The sequence below is a fragment of the Typopeltis vanoorti genome, chromosome 14 (assembly GCF_054136105.1).
Source record: "Typopeltis vanoorti isolate ZY-2024b chromosome 14, IOZ_Tvanoo_1.0, whole genome shotgun sequence".
NCBI classification, from domain to species: Eukaryota; Metazoa; Arthropoda; class Arachnida; order Uropygi; family Thelyphonidae; genus Typopeltis; species Typopeltis vanoorti.
Genome location: NC_143562.1, coordinates 83,329,553 through 83,349,113, shown reverse-complemented (window position 1 = coordinate 83,349,113; position 19,561 = coordinate 83,329,553). Strand labels below are relative to the sequence as shown.

The following is a 19,561-nucleotide window of genomic DNA, read 5'->3' as shown; positions in this document are numbered from 1 at the left end:
CCGTCGAGTTGCCTTTGTCTGCTTTTAGGATGATGATGTCTTTGTTCTTTAGGTTTAAGAGGGCTCGCTTTTCGAGAGAGTTATATTGAGTTTTGATGGTTTTGAAGTTGAAAGGATAACAGTGTTTTTTAATCGGATATCGTTTGCTATTGTTTTCGGAAATGAAGAGAGTGCTTTTTCTATGTTGCTGATAATATCCATCTTTGTAATGTGATCTGGATTGATAGCGAAGTTGAAACCTTTCTTTATTTTTTTTTTATGTCGGCTTCTGGTTTTGATAATGTATGGCCAGAAATATTGAAAGTAACCTTTTTCATCAGGGAGACTTGGTCTTGAGTTCTATTTTCTTTCATAAAGTTTATTCAAAAAAATTCTAAAAGAGAAGTGTTCCTTGATTATATAACCTGTAACCTATTTTCGGTACTAAATGTGCTATAAGAAGCCTTTCATGGGTGAGCTGGACATTGAAAAAAAAAATAGCTAACGAATTTCTCTCCTTTAAATTTCTTTCTTTCATGTACAGTCATCCCTCGACTTACGTCCGGGTTCCGTTCAGTCAGGACGTAAGTCGGTTCGGACCTAAGTCGATACATTAAATCAAAAGAGTTATAGAGGTTAAGGGACTTAACCGTAATAAGTATGCTGTCATTTTAATTTTTAAACCTTGTTATAAAACTGTACTGTGCGTTACTGCTACCATAAAACAGGAGAATATTCACCCCACAAATCTTCCTCGACAATCATATCTTCATTACCTTTCCTATGTGAAGGACCAGGTGGTTGCGGCTCTTCTAGTGTAACTTTCTTTTTTTTTTTGATGAAAATGTCCAATGTGCTTTGCTTGTTCCTCTTCTTCTTTTCATCATAAATTTGTTTATAGCAAGCAAGCGCATCATGTGCTTTCCTTTCTACTAATAAGTAGCGTTCAACATTGGGTTCTCAACATGTCTTCAGTCATTTTGAGAACTTCGCTAACTGCAGAGAACATTTCTGCAAGATCCTTCACTATAAATTGTTTAACCTCTTCCCTCTTGCTGTTTTCCCCTCTTCTTTTTCTTGTTCTTCCTCTTCTGCAACAAAGATTGACTATGTCGTCATCATTCACTTCGAAATTCTGATTGCTTGCTAGGCCCACTATTTCTTCACTCAATATACAAAGGTCTTCATTTTGCATGCACAAACCTTTTTAATGTCTCCATACGCCACTCATACATTGAGAGGTCACTTCGTCCCAAGCCACAGCAATGTTTTTAATGCTTTGCAGAATTGCATGAGAGTCTTGTCATGCAATTCTGCAAACAAGCAGAAATGGCTTGTGAAAAAGTTGTCCGTAGATAATAAGCCTTAAACACTGCAAGAACTCCCTGATCCATCGATTGGATCAATGAAGTAGTGTTTGGAGGGAGAAACATGACCTTGAGCTTGGTAAAGATCACAGCTATAAGACGGGTGACCTAGAGCATTACCTAGAATTAAAATTTTAAATTCTACATTTTCTTTCACACAATAATTTTCGATTTCACTCGTAACAGTTGATTAAGGCATCCGCCAGCAATTTTTGAGTCATCCAAGACTTTTTATTGCTCCGATAATGAACTTGAAGAGTATGCTTCGTAATGTTTTTGAAGGCTCTTGGATTTTCACTGTGCCATATCACAAATGGTTTCAGTTTATATCCAGCCACATTATCCCCTAACAGAATCGCAATACGGTCTTTAAGAGCTTTGAACCCAGGCATAGATTTTAGCTTTAGGTGGATGAATGTCCGCTCTGGGATTTTTTTTCCGACACAAAAAGGTCTTATCCATATTAAATATATGCTGTGGCAAATAATTTTCCTCCGTAATAATTTTATTCAATTTCTCCAGGCAGCCCTCTCATCGGCACTTGCAGATTCAACATACATTTTCACATGCAGCGCAAATCGCTGCTTAAATCTCATGAACCGCGAGAAGCGTTGAATTCGTAGCCGTAATCGGGCCTTGCTTTTTCCTTCAACATGTTGAAGAAACTTGGTGTCTTAACAGTTATGGTCATAGTGCTAAGGGGGTATGCACTTTTGGTTCAGGTCCTCTATCCATGACGCAAGTAGCTTTTCCATATCACCAATAGGACCTATTCGTTGCTTCGTCACTATCGTCGATTTAATGGAAGCATATCCTTTCAAATCCTCTGCGATTTTATCCTTATTTTTCAAAATGGTCGTCACTGTAGAATGAGACCATCCGAAGTCATGTGCAATCACACTGACGGGCTTACCAGCTTCATGTTGCTTTATAACTTGCAACTTCGTTTCAAGATCATTGCTCGCCTCTTTTTATTTTCTTATTTTTCCTTTTCTTTCCGATTCTTCACTGGTTTTTTGATTGGGCGTGTAGGGATCATGTTGCACAAAATATCGCGAAATAATTAACGATAAATACACTAATAACTTATTTCTCAAACACAAAATCAACAGGCGAAACTGTTGTAGACACGTGCAGACTGTCGAGAGAGGTTGCCGCTGAATGCGTTGTTGCCACTACGCATGAAAACCTTTATACCTTTTTTTTTAAAACCTTTTAAAATAGAAACTTTTTACTTTACGCTGGCTTGCGTCTTGTTCGAAAGTATAATCAAAAATGTTATTTATTCCCTTATGGGATCACGGACGTATCTTCGAACGGACGTAAGTCGAGGGATGACTGTATAATGTTCAGTGACTCATTGCAGGAATATTCCTCTTCGGTGATCTATGAATATATCCAGCTCTCTTTCTTTGAACCCAAAGTCAAGAATAAAGACATAGAGCTCTTTGTTCCTGACTGTGGGGCCAAATGATCTTGGTACATCATAAACTAAGGCAAACGATTTTCCTCATATTTCTCTCTGTCTCTCTCTCTCTCTGACAAGCTTTCATCCACAAAATGGCACTGGTCGGAAAACTCACGTCATTAATAGACAAAATACACACCGGCCTCTTATAGTTGCTTCCGCCGTAATTCCAAACATCGCAACCCTGCCTAACCTTCTGATGATAAGCACACAACAAATGATTAGCAAATTATTCTGCTGCATGTTCAGAAAAGTAGCTGTTTTGCATTCCCACTTTTCATGAATTTTCAAAGTGCGTTTAAGATTGAGATTAGTTAAGCGTGAGTGAATATGATCTTTAATCTTCCTTCCCGTTTAGAAGAGTTGGTGTAGCGTTGTTAAGAATTAAAATCTACTTTTCTCATCGATCAGTTATTAACATTTTAAAGAGTAATTTATTCTATAGTACTATATTAATGCAAGATAGTTAAAATGAACTGTATCCCATATGTTTATCATTGAGGTTTTATTATTAAACTACAATTAACGTTTCGTTAACATAAACCAGTTAAAATTAACTTGTTTATGACATACTGCTAATTTTTCCATTCGTCACATTATTACATTTTTACGTGATAAAAATGTAATTTTTTTTACTGGATTTGCATAATATTAATCAACAGCCTCCGTAGTTCAGTCGGTTTCAACGATGCCCTTTGGTTGGAAATACTTCGAGTCCTGTCTACGAAGCGAAGAACTTTTATCACGACTTTTCATCTGAAGGGTGAGTAACCCGGTCTCATACAGGCTTGACTTGGCGTTTTTATCTGGCAAAACAAGCTAAGGGGCCATAAGAATATACGTATTTTATACTCTCCTATGTATATAGAATATACATAGGAGACAATGGAAAAAGGATTAAACATTCTATTTGTCATTTCAGGTTTCGAAAGCCTACATGGTACGGTGTACATGGAATACAATTTAAAGTGCATCTACGTGTAAGAATATCATAGGAAGGACTTCATTGCTGTAGCTGAATTTTGAATTTCGGAATTTTGTGAAATCCAGTAAATATTCTGCAGTATGTATATTCTACAAATATTTCCACGGGAAATGCTCATCCGAAATAACATCAATAATTCCTCCGCTCAGTACAAAGCTCATTGGAACAAGTGCAGCTGCTGCACAACATCCCTTCACAGTACACCTAGAAACAAACAGAACAAGTTTCTTTTCCTCTTCCTTCATCCCTGCAACTGCTGCACTGTGGAACAGTCTCCCATCTGCTGTGTTTCCAAAGAATACAATTTAAAGTCATTCAAATCAAATGTAAACAAATTCCTCCTTTCCCAACCCACGGGTAATGGGTTGGGAAAAGTACATTAGTACAACCATAGTACATTAGTACAACCTATAGTACATTAGTACACGGTACTAATGTACTACAGGTTGACCAACCAACCTCCTGTGTATGGGCCCAACATAAAAAAATAAAAAAAAATCATTTTTATACATTTTTATATTATTACATATGATACGTGTAAGTCTAAAAAGTTATAAACGATTACACTAGCAATCAAGGAACAGGCTTCATTTTTCGCGTCTTGAACATGCCTTCAGTTCTTTCTATGATTTTATCATCTCAAAAATTTTCTGCTTATTTAATTACTTCGTATTGTATACGAAGGCGTGTAATATTAATATTAATTTAACAGTTTAGAAAAATGTCAATATACAGCTTGTCACTGGGTTTGTTTTTGTGATCTCCTGATTGTTGTATTTTATTTTATTTATTTATTTTTATTATCGCGTTACAATCATTGTTCGACAAGAATTAAAGATCATTACGGAAGAACGACAGGCATGCGTCCTTCTATTGATTCGATTCTCTCGTTATGACGCAAGTAATTGTGCTTTCTTTCTTTTTTCTTTTCTTTCTTTCCTTTTTTTTTTTTTTTTTCATTTGAAAGTAACTTAGGTGGGCTCAATACGGAGGTAACTAGCCCGGAAACTCGGATTTTTCATACCGCAAAATAGGCAAACTAGCCAGAGAACACACACACACAGTTAACAGACAAAAATATTGTATAAGGGCGTAGCGGATAATGTGATGCAGTGTGTTATAGACGCTCGATTGTATACCGTGCAATGTTGTTTTAATGTAGAGTGGCCTCCCGTGATAGTTCTGACACTCTAGTGATAATGTAATAATGTTAATAACATGTCTGGGTCGAGAGATTTCAATATTCAGTTTTGTGTCCACTGAAGGTACTTCCTTTAAGGATGCCTAAGAATATTAGTTTACTTGATTTTTTTAATAGAAAAGTATTTACAGATCACAGTATGATATAATGCAGTGCTTTCCAAATTTCTGGATGTCAGGGTCCCCTTTGGAAAAATGAAAATATTTTACGGCCCCCCTCGAAAAAAAATCGTAATATAGACATATATTATTATAATATTTATTGTATTTATATTCAATGCAAAACATACACAGCGAATATTGCAAAAATCAAATGCAAATATTACATTTTGCATCTTACATACACGTTTGACATGGCACATTATCTCATATTTTTATAGAGATAAATGTATTGTTATTGTACATTTGCAGTACAAGCACATGAAACTTAAAACGATTAATAATTAAGAAAGAATTAAAAACCTAAAAGAAGTTTAATAACAATTTAATGTGATGGATGTGTTTCAATACTGCTACACCAATATCAGGTGAAATATTTGAAACTGCAATTCTTAGATTTCTGCTTTGAAATGAAACTTATATGAATAAGCATATATTTACTAATATTCATTAAGCGCCGAAATACGCAGGAAGCAAAATTTGTGAACCCGCACCAATGTGTGATTTTTTTCCATTAAAATATAAAATATAACAAAAAAGAAATAATAAATAATAAAAATTAAATACGTTTCTTTTAAGATAAAAAATCTACTTAGTCTTAAAACATTTTAAATTTGTTTTCATTATTTCACCGCCCCCCCCTCAACAAAACCTACTGTCCCCAAGGGGGCCGCGGCTCACAGTTTGGGAAGCGCTGATATAATGTATTAGTTGGTTAGTTGGCTGATTATTGTACTGGCATGAAAAGGGCTGGAGTAGTCATCGGGTTACTCCTCCCTCCCGATCATTCTTCACATTCTCCAATCTCGGATTCCAGTTTCCAGTTTACTATCCAGATTCCTGAATTTTCACCCCTTTGATCAAGTTTTCAATATTCAAGCTCCTAATTCAGGTTCTACTTCTACTGGGCATCTCTCTCTTTCTCCCATCCTACAGAACATATGTAGGTCTCCAGTTCTTTAGCTACTACTCACCCAGCGTGTTCTCTGACTTCGTTGTACATGTGCAGACCGGTTTGTATGTTCGGAATGAAAAAAAATTGAGTTATCCGGTAGGAATACTTTTCCGTCTTAAGAGATGATGGGTAACTTACCTTCAGTTAAAACACCATTTTATTCATGTCAAGGACTCATGCCATGGCATTCATCCGACTGTGTTACTGAGGAAATTGCTGTTTTTTTTTTAATTAATAAATAGAACATATTGTACCGCCTTATTTGTCTTAAAATAAAAGACAGAGAGGGAGAGATCTAACCTTGAATGTGATAGTTATGTTAAATGAAAGCTTTACAAAAACAAATGAAAAATCTATTTTAAAAAATTTGATTCCTACAAAAGCGTGTTTTTTTCGAAATTACTGCCTTGGGCAGTTGTCTAGTGAGTAATCCGGCTATAAATATTTATAGTTTCTTAGTATTTAGTCACATCATGCATAAGCGTGGTTAACAACTTTTTTCTAGGTGCTTAGGTTAAAAGACAGAATCCATTTATTGAAAAACAGCGTATCAAGCTACTCTGCAAAGTCGTGCGCCTTCGATATATATATATATATATATATATATATATATATATATACGAGAATATTTATTCTTCCTACTCTATTTGTAAATTATCCATTTGTAAATGACTGTTGCAACCAAAATTGAAACGACTCGACAAATTTGAGTGAATGATCTTAAATATCGCATTTACATCAAAATCCATTTTAGCCAGAAAAGCTTTGTTGTTACTTCCAATGAAATCGGACCGATGAAAGGCTTCAAAATTGGAATATGTTTTGCTTGGTGCAATTATCCTTGTATGCATGTCGTTTGGAGCGTAATGGAAATTATGAGAAAATAATCATATAAATCGGTTTTGTTTTTCTTCGGTCGTATTTTTAATCATCAATGACGCGTAATGATTTTAATCTTATTTAATCTAATTTTAATGATTTTAATATCTTCATTTTATCCTTCGGATGGAAATATTTAGAATATTTTCTAACCAAAGGATCCATGTTGTGTCGGTAGTCCGATTGTTTGTATTATGGAGGCTCTGATATATTATTACATCGAAAATGCACAGCTGAGGCGTTTCGTTGGATTACTATTTCAACAATGCCATCAATTTTGTAACATGATAATTACAAGATGTTTGATTAAATTTGGTCTTTATTTCACTAAATAACAATTGCAATAGCATTCGCTATCATCTTACTTGCATGCCTTCATTTCCACCTCGAACCATCTGGATTCGTTTAATATTGTGGCATATTTCGAATTATTATCATTTCGCATGATTTTAATTTAGGTGCTAAAAAGTTGGTCCTTTAAACAAAGAATGGCTCGACGTATTTTAGTGTCTTAGGCCAACTGTCTCTGATTGGCTACCGATGAACTTCCCTCTCAGTCTCCAAAAAAGTTAGATAGGACTCAATGGCCTCGCCTTCTCCCTATAGGGGAATAAAAGGATTTATTTTATTTATTTATTTTATATTTTAGTGTAGATTTCATATACCAGCAGACGGACTGAGCAACAATAAACCACTCAAAGTTACCATAATAGGTGCTTACATACTGTTTTGAAAATTACCTGAAGGAAATGATGATGCCGCTAAGAACTATGAGGCCATGGTGCGATGGTCTATGTTTTTTCTGGCCAGTTTGCCTGTTTAGCAGGATGAAAAGTCCTAGTTTTCTGAAGGAAAACCCTCTACCTCTGCATGAGACCAGCTAAATTAAACTCAGTTGAAATGCGCTGATAAAGATTCTTCGCGTATTTCTAAACCAAAGAGCATCGTCGATACTGAGGATAGCTTTCAATGATCTTTTGTTAAAAGATACTTTATCCACTAACTTTATTCCCAAAATTTCTCTTTCGTAAGACAGTAGCTTGCAAAGTAGATTTTTGTTTGATTTGATTTAATCTAAAATAACATTTGTAGGTTTTAATAATGCATTAACAAATTAATAATAGAAATAATATTTATGATGTAAATGTCATGTTTAAAATTAATACTTTTATTCTGTCCGTCTAGAAATTGCGTGTTCTTCTGACGAAACAGTTTAACTTAGTGTTACTAGGAAAGAATTGCAGCTCTCATAAGCGTGTCACGTATGCACATATCTATATTTAGATCTGTGTTCAAGATTCTGACAATATTTTACCTATTTGCACTTATATGCACGCCTTCGCAGTTTGATGTAGCTATTTCGTCTGTAGGAGGGCAGCCAATTCATTTAAGAACTTTTGATGAAGGCAAAAAGCAAAAGAGAAAAGTATTTTGAGTTGTCACTCAAACAAATATTTTTTTTTTTTTAAAACTCATTTAAAACTAAATGATTAATTGTTAATTTAATAAGCAAACAAGTCATTCATTTATTACATACCCATTTTAATATATCTTTCGATAGCTTTGAGAACTGTGAAAATTTGCAAATGAAAACATTGTATGTAATAAGAAGTCATTTCAGGATTCCAGTAATCACGGTAGCGGGATCACAGTTAGAGGCTTATTGGGAATTTATATTCTAATTACATGAAGAAAATGGATCTGTAGAAGAGACTCTTAAGTTTAGAGTTATTGAGTCTTAACTTTTAACTTTTTTAAGCTGAAAAAACTTGTCGCTGAACCAATCCGCAGGATGACTCCTGGTAATGTGCAGGTAGCAAATTTCCAACATTGAAGGTTCTAGTCAAAGCTAGGAATTCTCACTTTCATTCAACGCTTTTCGGTCTACAAATAGAGTACTCTAATCTGCTTAATAACTAGCTAGTGTTAGCTAGGTTCAAGCATTTGTTCTTAGTTCGCACATCACTGTCGCGAAGAATAGCCATGACTACAATCTTTCAACATCGTATTAGGAGTGTACCGCGAAACTGAAATAGGAATACACTATCGGCTTAGCTTCTGTTGAATAAATCATTGATTGATTGATGGATTCAGCCAGGTGAAGGTGAAAGGAAATTTTCCGCAATGATAGAAAAATCAGAACACCATGGTGAACTCAAAAGTTAGAGGCAGTCCAGAAAAAGAAGAAATCATCTAGAACGTTGTTAACTATTGCTCAGCATGTAAAATAGAGACTGTAGAAAAAAATGGAAGAAAGATAAGTCATGCGTAAAGGTAAGCAAAAAGTCATGGGAATATTTTGGAAAGATTATAAAAGATAAATATGAAAGTAGTAAAATGTTTTGGTGTCTGTAAGCTTAAAAATGTAGGAAAGAGTGGCTTAAAATATAGGTGTATCAGAAACCTAAAATTGGAAAGGCAAATTCTATTAGATTTTCAATACTTAAATATGAGGGTATAAAAGTTTATTGCCTACATTCCATTTTAGAAAACTTATCCAAAGATAAAATGTCATATGATTAGAATACAGCTTTCTCATCGTACCACTTTATAAAAAAGATAAATTAAACTGAATGCGAGAATTATATCAGGAATTTCTTGATTTTTTTTATGTAAGCATACTTGAGAAACGACTAAGAAAATTGTGGAAGGGAACATTGATAAAAACGTTGAGCTAGGAAAGGTTGCTAAGATTAGATTTTTACTTTACTATGCAGATCGTCACATAACTATGGGAATCGTCTATATTTAAGTTTTTTTTTTAATCTCAAAGAAGCTTATATCATTGTGTACCAATGGGGAAAAAATTCAAGTCCGACTATACTGAATTCAGCTGAAAAGCAACATCAGCAGTTAGAATCGAAGATTATATAGAAAATGGTTTGTATTAAAACAAACGTAAGAGAGAAGAATCTCCACTGTGATTTGAGATTACAGATAACATGACAACATTATTAAGTTATATCAAACCTGTTATCCAAATAGAATAAATTAAGTTTTCTTCTTTTCTTTTATGCGAATAATGTTATCTTCTTAAATAAATCTATTACAAGTTTTCAGCAGGCTGTAAACAGATTAGGTAATTTCTCTGACAAGATTTAATATGACATTCAGCAGTAAGGAGAAGACACGGTGATAGTATCAGGAAAACGGAAAACAGTAACTGTATTTTCAGTTGACTTATAGAATGCGTTACATATTTAATTATTTAGGCCGAATTTTAGTGAATATTTGAAATGAAACATGGAAATGGACAACAGAATACGAATTTAAGACAAAATAGTAATAGAATAATATTCAAGACGGTGTTCAAACTAATTTTAACAAATGAATCTAAGAGTTGGGTTAGAACAAATCTGTTGATCAAAAAGTGGAGACAGGCTTTGAAAATTTGAAAAAAAAAAAAAAATACAGGAATGATATTAAAAATAGAGAATCGAAAGACCAGATGTTAGATTAGAAATATTTGAATCAAAGCAGTAGGAAAAGATCCAGAGGAAGATATAGATAGATTGGTTCACAGTAGTGTTTTTAAAGATAGAAAATTAAGCGCCGAAAGGAATCTGAGACCTGACAAATTGCAGAACAGTATGGAAGAAAATTTCTGATAAGCTGGTAATGAACAAAAATAATGACAACTGAAATTTCGTTAATTCCTACGGTGAGTTAGCGACTCTCATACTCTGGTGTCAGGAAACGGATTTTTTTCATCACACAAAATAAACAAACCATGTAACTGTTAATGTGTTTTCCGTAGAAAACACATTAACAGTTACATGGCCTCATGACCTTGGTTATTTTGACCGTAATTCTACTCAAACCAAACCAAACTACATCATTAGTTCTTACCTGAACCCTAACCTCCGGTAGGTTGACTTTCATGGCCAATTCTTCTCGACTGTAGACATCTGGATAATGAGATTTTTCGAATGCACGCTCGAGTTCGTGTAACTGATACGTGGTGAAGGTTGTACGATTCCTGCGGTGTTTTTTCTTTAGTCCTTGATCCCTGTAAATAGTGCTCGTAACTGTTCCACCATATGAGTCTGTATCACTAGATGTCGTTGACACTGTGTTTTTACCGGATATAACCACAGTGACAGAGGAAGACGTTCCATCACGGGAAGTAGCTGTAAGGAAAATTGATCTATGCCTTAAAGATATGCAAAATGAACATCGAATTCTATAAATAAACATCTGTTTAATTTTGCAATATGATACTTATAGTGTCTATGATTAAAGCATAATTACAAAGAAAAGTTTCTACACCAGAAAAAACTGGGAAATTCAAGAATTTCTAGGATTTTCAAGCTTCTGCTACGTCGGGCAATGAAAATTCAACTTCGCAAACATCCACACCACAGTTAAATTAACCACGTAAAATTAACCTGCAGCCCATTTTAAGTAAAGAAAACTTTACTTAGTACAATATAATAAAAAAACCTTCTAAAATAAATGTACGGAAAACACTTTACTATACTAAGATTTCAAGCATCCAAATCTGACTACTAGCGTTAATCCTCAATAGATCTTCCATAAATTCCTTAATTTTATTCCCTCTCCCCACTTTTCCAACGTGCTACAGAATTTGCCGGTATGAGTAGCCGAACTGAAAGTGTCGGTACTTTGCAGTCAACAGGTCGTGGGTTCGATTTCCACCGTGATAGAGACGCTAGTAAATGTGTTTACAAAAATTTCAAATTAACATACTCAATTTTCGAGGATAGAAAAAAAAAAAGGGAAGAAGCTTTTGACTTTTTTTTTTTTTATCACTGCGCTTTGCCGACATAGTTGGCTAGTGATCTAGTGAGTTTCATCACAGATTGGCATCTTGATCAGTGGAGAACTGAAGTGACTTGAAAAACACTGTTTGATCTAGAGTGGGTTCTTATATTATCCATCCTTTACTACACTCACGGTACTCACGCATCTCCAACCTGACGTGAGTGATGAATTCCCTCTTGATTCTCCAGATGGTTTTGTAATTTACCGACAAGCCCTATGACTTACTGAGGGATGAATGGAATAAGAGACGGGAAAGACTTGACGATTCTGTCTTACTCGGATATTTTGTATCAGATTGAAGTTCGTTGGGAGGGATGTTTATTGGTATGCAGGAACATTTTCATTTCAGTCTTCTGAAAGAATAGGCATGTGACCAAAAATCCATTTATTCCTATGAATAAAAATAAATTATTATATATTTTATGGCAAGCATACGCGTCGCATTAAATAAAATATTTCCTAATTTCTGCTTTTGTATTGTGTTTATTTTGAGGTTTTTCCCCCTATGTTGTATTTAAATATTAATAAAATCATGTTTAATGTTAACTTTGTTACGTTATTTGAATTTATTTTATTATGTTACATGTAGTAAGGGCACGTGTTGTTTTGTGAAACTTTTGTTTCAGTTTAGTATCAACGTAATATCTGATATGGGTCCTTTTGGGGACCAAGATATATAAATTGTTCACAAAAGATCTAAACTTTTTTTTTTGTTTGAAAGGCGGCAAGTGCTTAGAAATTCTCCCACTTTTACACCATGTTACCATGATATTGTATACTATCTCACACCCCTCGGGGTATTGTGGGTTGAAAAACACTGCAGTATAGCACATGTAGTACTATGCCCAGGCTAGAGTCGTGCTCTAGAGACTAAACACAGCACTTTTTCAAGCGGCTCAGGACTTGATTTAGCTGGGTGGTGGTTCACAAGCGGTATATGGTTACCACCTAAGCACATTCGCAAAACATCCGTGACACAGTAGTAGGTTCGGAAGTATGAGATTAGAATGAGATATGAACATACAAAGGGACTATCTTCAAGTTCTAAGACCATATAATAAAAACGGAAGTCTCGAAGTCATCTTTTAGGATAGCTTTCAGTTTTTTTTTTTTTTTAATGGGTTCAGATCTTGTTCTTTTTAGAAGATAACAACTTTTGAAATCAGAATGACGCCCACATCATTTTTTCCCCGTTGGAAAATGTTCCTAAGATTGCAGCAAGTTATTTTTATTCCGATCTTACATGAAAATCTTCGGAACAAAATTTTACCGACGTCCATCACATCCTTATATTTTCTGTTAAAATCCACGGGAAAATATCAGATTTATTTTCCAGGTATTCTGCTAATCATGAGTCTCTTTCTGCTCGAATATTTTCTTGATTCTTTAGTCACCACATAGTTCGTACTCGATGCGGATGGCCGAATATCGTATTTAAATATTAAAACCTAAGAAAACACCAATTCGCTCTACAACCTAAACATTCATCACTACATGCTGATTTATTTGCTAAGCACCTATTCATAATCGCATAAATCGTGGCTATTTTTTACCGATTGACACATGCCGACATACACGTTGATATGTTGAACTGCACGCAAATACTTAAAAGCAGTGCCAAAATATGAATGAGATAAAAAGTAGAAATAAGTAATACGATTATATATAATATGAATATCCTATTGTGTAATATAATAATATAAGCAGGTAGAATTAAGTGACAAAATAATATATAGTTCCATGAAGCCTACTCGAAACATTTTGTGAGAATGGTCTGAGAACTTTAGAATTACATCCTGCATAAATTAATAAAATCGCATTATATAAACAGACATTAAGGAGGGACTAGGGGACAATGCCTCTCTGAATTTTAGTTTGTGTAATAATCCTCAACTAATTCAACCAGATCCTTCTTCATGCTATTATATACGTCTAAGGATCTGGTTGAATTATAACAAAAATTAAAAATCAGAAATCTTATAAATAAAGATTTGAAATAACTTATATTAATTCATTAATAAAATATATAAAAAAAAAACCTGATAAGTACTTATCAGTCGCCCTTCATTCTCCCAAAAGTAAAGTATTCACCATTGAATATCCATCCTATATATTCTTTCAAACTTACCACAAAAGTTTCATCCTTTGAGATAACAGAACTAATTGTTATATGAGCCTTTTGTACTGTCAGCAAATCCAATTTGTTGAATAAATATGTAAAAGGAGCACAAACCTCACAAGTTGGTTCGGTGTTTTCCTATATAAGGGAATCTGCTTTATGATCTTAGAAGTATTTTAGTTTTCATCGTTATTCAGAAAAGTACAAAAGCTCTCCAGTAATAAGTAGAAAGAAGAGATAAAGAATACAACTTCCTGATCCTTTTTCATATTTCTGTACTTGTGAACCTCCGTAGTTTCATACGAATACTACCCAAACACTATTCAGTACACACACACCTCAACAGGTCGGTAAAGTAAATGATATTAACTGTTTTATGTGTTAGTGTTGTGCTGTGTAGGAGGGTAATCCTTTGGCAAAGACATACTGTAAAGACATAAAGAAAAAGATATTTTGACAGATGCTATTAGTGAGCGATAACTGAACTCCCAGTGAACATCGTCAATCCACTTATAACTCCGCTTTTTCGCAGTTTATGTCACATATGTCAATCTGATTCTGTGGGATTATTTCGATGACATCACAAGAACTTAATAAGAGAACCAGCGATGGAGAGCATAGGACGTGTTTTTCCACAGTCATTTCTCTTTATTTCGACTTCGTTTTTAGACAGGAATATACAATGCGATGTCGCGTGAGGTAAGAATGTTTACTAAAAAAAGTTTAGAACAAACAATAAACAAACAAAATAAGGACATTTACCCTATGTGTTCTCGCCCCGTTATTCTTTGTTTCGGATTAATTCCAAAGTTCGCTGTCATGTCTTCACTATTTTTAAGTTTTAAGAAATTCTCTGAATTTCTCTTCTTGTTGTTTAGAATCCTTTCTTTCCTCCAGTCTTTAATTTATAATCATTGGGTTCGATTTTTCGAGATTAACTTCTTCTTGCTCCAGTTTTTCCATTCCTTCATACCACAATTAAAGGGGGGGGAAAATACTGTCTGCATCGCCGTGGCTTTCTTTATGTCTCACTTGTACTCAAGACTGCAAACATGAAAAACAGAATTCAAATCAACAAATGATTCTATTAAAGGGTCTGAACGACTACAAAATCTTGAACAAGACGCAAACATCGTAAAGGTGAATGAATCGAATGAATATACGTTGTAAATACATAAAAATAAATAAATGCATCTCCGTTAATGTGGATAAAACGAAGTATACATTTTTTACTATTTCTGCTGATTACAATAACGGCCTTTTCTATAATCATTTTCACTGGGTATCGACGGTGCCTTTTGGTTGGAAGATCTTGGTTTCGAATCTTGTCTAGGACGTGAAAAATCTTTATAAGGGCTTTTCACTTGAACGTGAGTTATGGTTTTATATGTAGATGGCAATTTTTCATTCAGGAAGTCTTTAAGCAAACCTGCCAGAAGTTGTTGAATTTTTACATATATGACTAAGTATATCAATGTAAATTTTTTTCAGTTCCTTGATTTTTAAGGGCTTCTAAAATAGTTAATGTTGAAATTGAATCAAGTGCTTTTTCAAAATCAACAAATGTGTTAACCTAAGGGTTTTTGGTATTCATTTGTCTTTTCAATCATTTGACTTATTACATATATATGATGAATGGTGCGTAATTTTTTCTGAATCCTGCTTGTTCTGGAGGTCGGCAAAAATCTAGACATAATTAACAAGTATAATATACTGGCCTCATAGCCCAGTTGCTTCAGTTGCTTAATTCAAACATCTTTAATTATTCAATACGTTTAACCGAAACCAGAACGCTTAGAGGAGCTATAGTATCACCTGTAGCTGTTCCTACTTAACTTTGTTCTCTCAGAGTTTCGCTCTGGTGCTCTAGGAAGTTGTCTGCCTTGATTGGTCCATTGGACAGCTTGCTCGCGCTCCAAATAACATGCTGTAGGTTTTTCGAATCCCATTTTGGTATGGATGTTTGTGAACTGCATTAGATGGTACACGATGTTCGTCGATAGCTGTGACACTACTACTGGACATGATTCACATTTAAAAAATAATAATAATAACTCCCTCATTCTTTTCATCTCCATTCTTTTCTTCAATTACTAAGCACAATTGAAGCATAAAGAATTTTTAATGCAATTCTCATTTAGTTTTCCCTGGTCCTAAACAGTGTAATATGTGCCCTTGAATATCATTTTTGCTTTACGAACATGGTCTGCCTTTCTCGGAATATCTATACTAGGTTAAATAATGGGCTTTGTTTCGTTTGTTGCAACCTACTTTTCATCACCTTTGAAAACTCTTCACCCATTGTGAAATGGCCATCCTGTTTAATTGGATGCCTAAAGTGGTTTGATAAAGGTTACGTGTTTGTCTCTAGAGCGCAGTTGCTGAATTATTTCCTCTTAGTTTACCCATAGTAATAAAATGCTACAAGTTACCAACCTTTAGTAGGTGGGATTGACATAAAAAATACACTTTTAGTTGGGGTTTATCCCAGTAAATAAATAAAAAAAAAGAATCTGAAAAGTTAGCTTTGAATGCAGTTTTCTTTTTTAATGATATCTTGTTGGTTAATATTTTCAAAATCACGAACTCTTGCATTTCTGTGCAGTTGTTACGGCAGAGTTTTGCGATAGAAGTGCGTTGTACGTTGTACATTTTATGTGATATTAATAGCGAACTTATTTAGCCGAATGTCTTAATTTGGCAAAAGCATATGGCAAGAAAACATTTTTATGTTTTCTTGCCATATGCTTTTGTGATTCACGCAGTCATTACGTCTCATTCCGTTCTTAGGCTTTCCTTTTTTATTTTAATTATAATAACCATTTTATCTATCAAGATTTCACCCGTCAAATAATTATCTTGAAGGTGAAAAAATGATGTGACTTTAAAATATTTGAAAGCAGAATGTTTTACAGTTGACCATCCAGAATTAAATACTATTTCTCGAACTTCTTTTGTTTAGTAGTCAAATGCCCAACAACTTGCAGAATTACTGTCGAAAGGGCGCATAACTTCGTCTCAGAAGAGGTTTTATGAACTTTTTTTCAATTTTATCAGTTAAAAATGAAATATTATCTTTCATTTTAATTGATTAATAAATATATCCATTCCAGACACCTCCTGATTTTTTTAGATTAAAATGCTTGCAAGCGTGTTTCACATAATCGAACAGGAATCGTTTGTAAGTGATTTTCAAAAGCTTTTTTTGTTTCCTGGGCTTCAGATACTGGACGAAAGGGTTGTAATCAAACTCTTGAGAGTCCGAAAAATATATTTCAGCCTATATTATCTTGGCATTTTAGTACTTGTTTCTTAGCATGATTTTGAGCAGTACGTATTAAAAAATCTGAGTCAGAAATTTACGTAAAATGATCTGAATTTTTGCTCAGTGAATATGAGCATTAATTTCTTTACTATTTACGTGTTAAAGTATACTTCTGAGATTTTTTATTCATATTAACTGTATAAATACTTGAATTGTAATTGTATATTATATAACTATTATTACATCAATATTCAACGTTTCCTATCTTTGCTATTAATCCATACATGGTTAGGAAAACAAACACTAACCTATTACATTTCTTACAATAAATGGTCATTCCCCCCCCCCTCTTCATTCTTATGTATTTTATCTCGCATTATTATAGTTGCTTATGCTGCAGCTATTTATTGTATTAGTTCTTAAAGCCACATTCGGAATCTTTAACCAGCCCTAATGTGGATTGCCACATTAGGCCTGGTTACAGTATATTATAGTATATTAAAAAATTATAGTAATGTGGATTACCACATTACTATATTGTATGATATACGTATAAATACATAGGCTTAAAACAAAACGAAATTAGATTAAATCAACCAACCTTTTAATGGAGACTCGACAAGAGATTGTTCTGTAATGCACCGACCACTGGCATCGTGCATGGTAATCTGTTCTGTTTTTTCTATCAGTCCTGGATATGTACTCTTGGTTACGGTGAAACAGGTATCGTCACCAGATTCCATTTGATTTCTCCTCCGTCTCAGTCCAAGAATAGCATCTATAGAATGTGCAGGAAGCAGTGATTCTCTTGACATCTTGCTCTTGGGCTTCAGTAGATCCGTCATGGATGGATGGACATTAGAGGAAGTGAATTCGCTCCTCATGTCCATTTGTGTAGAATGTCCTGATTTGTGCGCTGTCGAACTTTATTTGTACTTTTAGTTCAGTTTTATTTATCAGTAATGAATTTCTTTTGGAATATACATAGTCATAGCTTGAAGTCATGTTTTTCTTTCTGTCTCCAACTTCCTCTGTTGTCTTTTAGTTCAGCGTATTCGTTGGTGGTTATTCCAGCCTTCGTCATACTTTTTTTTTTTATCTTTCACTCACTTTGATTACTTTGAACTGAACAGTAGGACTAAGTGAGCTGTCACGTGTTAGAACACTTGTTAAGTTCTCGCCACCATAATATCATATATCCACTTCACCTGCGAGATCTTGACACTGCCAAAAGGTAACCAACGACTGTTGATATAGTCCAACCACGTAGCATCAAAATCCCGCCCCAAGTCTTTCTCGTTACAGAAAAGGCACCGAGCGCGATTCCTGAGGCAGGGCTCCGATTGGTCTCCGCATACAGATCGATGCAGACAACAGCGTAAACGTTACCAATAGATTTCTCACTTCTGTGGCGGCTCTGAATGGAAATGTTCTTGACCAATGAGAATAATGTGAGCGGAAAGCGGGGACCCTTCTTTAACAATTAATCCGTCACGTGCTGCGTGAAAAAGGTACTTCCGTGTCGTGACATATTGCTGCCAGCAAAGAACTTGACAGCCGGCGATGCCCTTTGCTGACATCGAATATTACGTGCTGGACGTAGTATCCCGTTTGAACTCAATCACGTACCTGAGCCAGTATACGGACACGTTTACATACACGTCTTTGCTGTTATCAAAAGCGACAGACAGATAGAAATTGTCACGAAAGTATAGAAAGCGAGAGAAACATTTAGTTTCGGTGCTCTGTCTATCAGCAACTAGTTGTCTAATCTGGCTGCCGTGGTTTTATTTTGCATTGCATTTCGTTTGAATTATTGCTTTAAGCACAAGTACTTATGTATTGCAAATACGAAACTAGATATAAGAAGCCTGTTACTTTATTGTTCAATTTCACCCTTAGACATTACATACTAACAGCCTAGAACAGGAGCAATAAATTGTTCCTACATCTGCTCCCTTCCCACTGAAATCAGGGTCATTTAATTATGAGCATAATTGCTAATGCGAGTGGAATCTTTAATCAAGAATCCCATCGATACGTATAAAGCAGAATTGTCCGAAACATGAGAAGAGGTCTGTATTTAACTTCCCATAGTTCCCCCATACAGTGAGCGCACTGTAATAGTCAATGCACTTGATAAAGATTTGAAGAGACTAAATTTTTGTGCATCTGAAACTACTGCAGATGTAGGTATGCATATCTATGAGCCGACTATAAGTTCGCTCGTGGCACATTTTAATAATAGAATTCACAATAGTAGATATGATGGATACAGTATTATCTTCTTGTGTTCATTTATGTTTGCCAAATTTCAAAACCATATGTATATTGGCATAAATGCTTTTTGGTGAATTATTAGTGGCATTTCAACGGTATTAGCATCCAAACTGCCATTAT

At 34.6% G+C, this 19,561-nt stretch overlaps 1 protein-coding gene across 1 annotated transcript in view; it reads right to left on the bottom strand.

The window, feature by feature from the left end:
• LOC150099716 (retinal homeobox protein Rx1-like) overlaps positions 1–18,006 on the bottom strand; it is a 44,405-nt gene extending 26,399 nt beyond the window's left edge. The window contains exons 1-2 of the mRNA XM_090403481.1: positions 17,763–18,006; positions 10,842–11,122 (exon numbers count right to left, since the gene is read on the bottom strand). Coding sequence (XP_090259607.1) covers positions 10,842–11,122; positions 17,763–18,006 — 525 coding nt within the window. The remainder of the gene's footprint in view (positions 1–10,841; positions 11,123–17,762) is intronic.
• Positions 18,007–19,561: the final 1,555 nt, after the last annotated feature.